This window comes from Cupressus sempervirens, chromosome 7, assembly GCF_028749045.1.
Source record: "Cupressus sempervirens isolate cs-2001-9-10 chromosome 7, ASM2874904v1, whole genome shotgun sequence".
Lineage (NCBI taxonomy): Eukaryota > Viridiplantae > Streptophyta > Pinopsida > Cupressales > Cupressaceae > Cupressus > Cupressus sempervirens.
In genome coordinates, this window is record NC_143124.1 from 214,301,934 (window position 1) to 214,306,015 (window position 4,082).

Here is a 4,082-nt window from a genome sequence, read left to right on the forward strand (position 1 = left end):
AAATTTGAGATTAAACACGAAACTTTTATTTATATATACTACTTCTAAAACAACTTATTCAATGACATCAATTGTATTATTCTGAAAAACTGATAATCAATTCCAATTGTTCTACAAATAAAATTACATTTAAATTCTGAAAGCTATAATATGGAAAACATTATTAACACTTATACACCACATTCTAGAACACCCATTCCCAATCTATAATTATCTTTGATACGTTAACAAACCACAATGCTACAATTTAACAACCATCACACTATTTATTTTACTAGAGGCCAAAAATCATCTCTATCATTTTTTGTTCTTCATGTTCTCCGGCATCTAGTATGATCCAAAACGTTGATGATAAAAAACTACACAAAATCGAATCCAGAAACTAAAACTCAGATAGATACTAGTTTTTAGTTTATTCTACCAAAAATGATATATTTTACGATTCTTTGTTGACGACTTGGAGGAAGGCCGAAGTCGCTGGATCATTGTTTTTCAAAGTTTCGCTCCGACATGAAGGCGACCGATGTAATCCAGATGAAGACTCCCATAGTAAAGAAACTCACCTACCCTCGACCCTCCGGTGATCATGGTCACACCCGGATAAGAGAAAAGTGCAACTGCCTCCCCATTCTCATTCACGGCCAAAACGCCCGATTCATTTATGAGGGTCCAATCCATTACACGTGGCGTCAATGCCGCCATCGCTAGAGCCACGTGCCTCAGAGATGGGTATCTCACCATCGCCCTTCCCAACATGTTCCAGCTCTGCACAGATAAAAATTATACCCATTATCAGAACCCCCTCACTTCGTAATTTATAATTACTATACAAATTCATTGTCTTCATCTTAACCAATATACCGCTGGAAGTCCAATCCAGAAGATTCCTTTTCCGTCATATCGGATGTTATCAGGAACTCCGGAAAGATTGTCAATGAACGATTCTGTTGTTCCTTTCTTCGGCCCTTCAAGCCAGAATTTCCGACACCGGAACCTGCAAGCGGCAGTTCCAATCTCCCATAAAAAACACACAAGTAGAATCTTATAGAAACCTGGTATCCTAACATACCATAAAAATAGCTATTGGAAAAATTTAATAGTACTGACATCGATGTTTCACAGAAGACGAGGAAATCCTGGTTGGGGGAGAGCGCAACTCCATTGGCGAAATATAGATCTCCGAGAAGGACGCTTGCAGTTTTAGTTGCAGGGTCATATTTCAGCAGCCGGCCACGTGGTCGGCCCTCGATAATATCGACTATATCCATATCCAATCCGTATTTGTAGCTGGCGTCTGTGAAATAAACGATCCCATCTTTGCCTACATCCACTCCGTCTGCGAGCCTTTCGAAAAACCCATAACAACGAATAACTCTTACAATCTAAAACTCGGTAAACTAAGAGACGGAGAAATAAAGTGGGTTACCTGAAAGGCAATCCATCAGCTTCCTCAGACAGCAGCTCAACTTTATCCTCTGTGACATTTAACAGCCCCTGCAATCCAAAGTATCAAGTTCATACTCTTATTTTCTACTAAAAATAATATTACCCACAAGAGCAATATGGTAAAGGAGGAGAGAAGGGCAAAATTAACCTTGGAAGATTCGCAGACTAGTAACTCCCCATGGATGCCAAAAGCGATTCCCAAAGGACGGCCTCCAACATACGCCCACTTCTCGACCAACAGAGATGAGTAGGAGTCGTTGCTTGTGAAGGAGATGCGTTTGATCCATCCATCAGCACAAGCCGCATAGAGTCTTCCCTGAGAATCAACAGCCAGATCTTCTGGTCCCGACACCTGGCCATAAGCAAGCTTGAATGCAGAGTGGAGTTTGTCGTTGTGAGACAAGACTCCAACTCTGTGTGGGGGTGGAGGAAGGTCGAAAGGCAGAGGATCTATTGGAGACACGCTCAGAAGAGCTTTCCACCCTAACCCTAAACACGCGCATATTACGCCTACTATTGCCGCTACCAATTTCATCCCCATCTTTTTTCTTGGACGATGTGACTACCCTGCTAGATCAGATATCTATATTGCTCAGTTGATCATATCCCATCCGTTGCTGCCAGCTGTGTATTCTCGGAATTCCCAGTTCTGAACAACTTTTCTCTCACCTATGTTACCATTTAAATGTTGTATATAACATGAACGACTTAACTTTAACGTTGTTCTTGTTTCAATCGAAAAATGCAAAACTGAAAGAACGGAACCCCACAAAAATATATTCGAGAAAAAGCCCCGAGGGTGAAAGCAGGAAGTGGACGAAGGGTAGCTTTGGAGAAGACAAATATGTGTAAGCTAAGCCTCCGACAACACGAGTTGGGACCAGCGAACCATTATAAGCCATTAAAGGTGACTACCCCTGCAAAATACACTCCAGCCACAAAAGATAGTCATTGTGGTCAATTCCTGCCACGTGGCGAAGAAAATCTCAGCCTAGCACAGCCGGCCAGTAGTAGTATCGAGCTAGCTCTTGGGCGTCCACATGGAGCACAAATGGTGGCTTGTTCACCATCTCTAAGCTGGACCACAATGTCAATGTATTCGACTAAAATGCCTCTAGCGTTAGGAAAAGTTTGCAACTTTCATGCACCCAAGTCTAGAAGGGAAGCTAGGAAATGAGATGAATGTTCGTATCAACTTGCTATGCGTCCACACAATTGATCCACATATGATGCTACATAAAAAAAATATACAAACAATTACATAGTCTTTTCACATTAGAATATTATATCATAAATATATATCAACTTTTTGACCAATATATTATTACATCTAATGAAAGGATAATGTTAAGACAATTTAAAAATGTAATTAAGATGTAACATTAGCATAAGTCTAAGAAATAATATAACGCATTTATTTAAATAAGTTTGATTATATAACGTATAAATATCGACCAAAGTCTATGACTAAGTCAAATATAGCTGACAAAAGTCCACAAACTACACTATAGATTTCAAGAATAAGGACACATAAAGTTGAGACGTGATATAATTGCTAATTAATAGAATTCACATAATTCACCATAATACATATAAAGTAACATAATTAAGCATAGATTATTGGTCACATGTTCAAATATACCAGATCAAAGAGTTGAAATTATATTTAACGCAACAATTGTGTACACAACACAAAGCATGGCTAAAAGTAGGAAATATATTCCCTACAATGTGTATAAATAGACATAGATATAGATATAGGAACAATTCAAAACAAACAAGTAAAGAACATTAGACATTTGTCTCACTTAAACACACTAGGGCGAGAACATTGTTGGATTACCTATCAACCCTATCTTGACATAATTACACATCACAAGAATCTACCATGATAGAAAAGATACCCAACAATGAAAGTCTGATATCAATAATGGAATTGTGCAATACAAACTATCAAATTCATATCACTAATTCAATCTATCATGACACACAAGATGCATATAGGATAGATGTTAATATAGAAGCATCGGTCCTTGATTAACTATCTACAATCTTTTTAATATCCATCTCAATCATAATCATTTTAAGGAGTAAGCATGATATGAATTTATGTGAAACACAATGAAAAATACAAGTGTACATAGATAAAAAGGGGTATTAAGAGAGATAATAAGAACACATTTGAGCATACAAATGTAACAATATAGGCATGTCCACAAATCTACAAACAATAATCACAGACTTTCGTAGAAATCATAAGCAACATCTTTTTATTAATGAAGCATTGTCATTTTTTATTAAATTTTATTCCATAAAAATATTTTTAAAAATAATTTCTTCATAATAACCATGTAAAAAATCAAGTTGCAGTCATACACAAATAATCTAAATTGTTATACACATTAATGTTCAAGAGTCTTAATGAAATATTATAATTTTTTTATCAATCTTATGAAATATTATTATTATTCAACATCCTTCCAAATAATTTAAATACTGAAAAAATTGCTAAAAATTATGGATCAACTAGGAAAGATACATTTAGCCACTTATATTTAAGAATTAATCGTCATTTCATAAACAAATATAACTATTTCACATTCTCAAATGGTAAAAGAATTATCTCCAAAAGGAAT

General features: G+C 36.3%; 1 protein-coding gene across 1 annotated transcript; it reads right to left on the reverse strand.

Annotated features, from left to right (window-relative positions):
• Window positions 1-246: 246 nt before the first annotated feature.
• LOC149546247 (protein STRICTOSIDINE SYNTHASE-LIKE 6-like) lies at window positions 247-2,004 on the reverse strand. Its single transcript, XM_089791103.1, has 5 exons — window positions 1,595-2,004; window positions 1,427-1,494; window positions 1,108-1,344; window positions 862-994; window positions 247-765 (listed from the first exon to the last, which is right to left on the reverse strand). The coding sequence occupies exons 1-5, from the start codon at window positions 1,985-1,987 to the stop codon at window positions 493-495; spliced, it is 1,104 nt and encodes a 367-aa protein (XP_089647229.1). The 5' UTR covers window positions 1,988-2,004; the 3' UTR covers window positions 247-492.
• Between the last annotated feature and the right edge of the window lie 2,078 nt (window positions 2,005-4,082).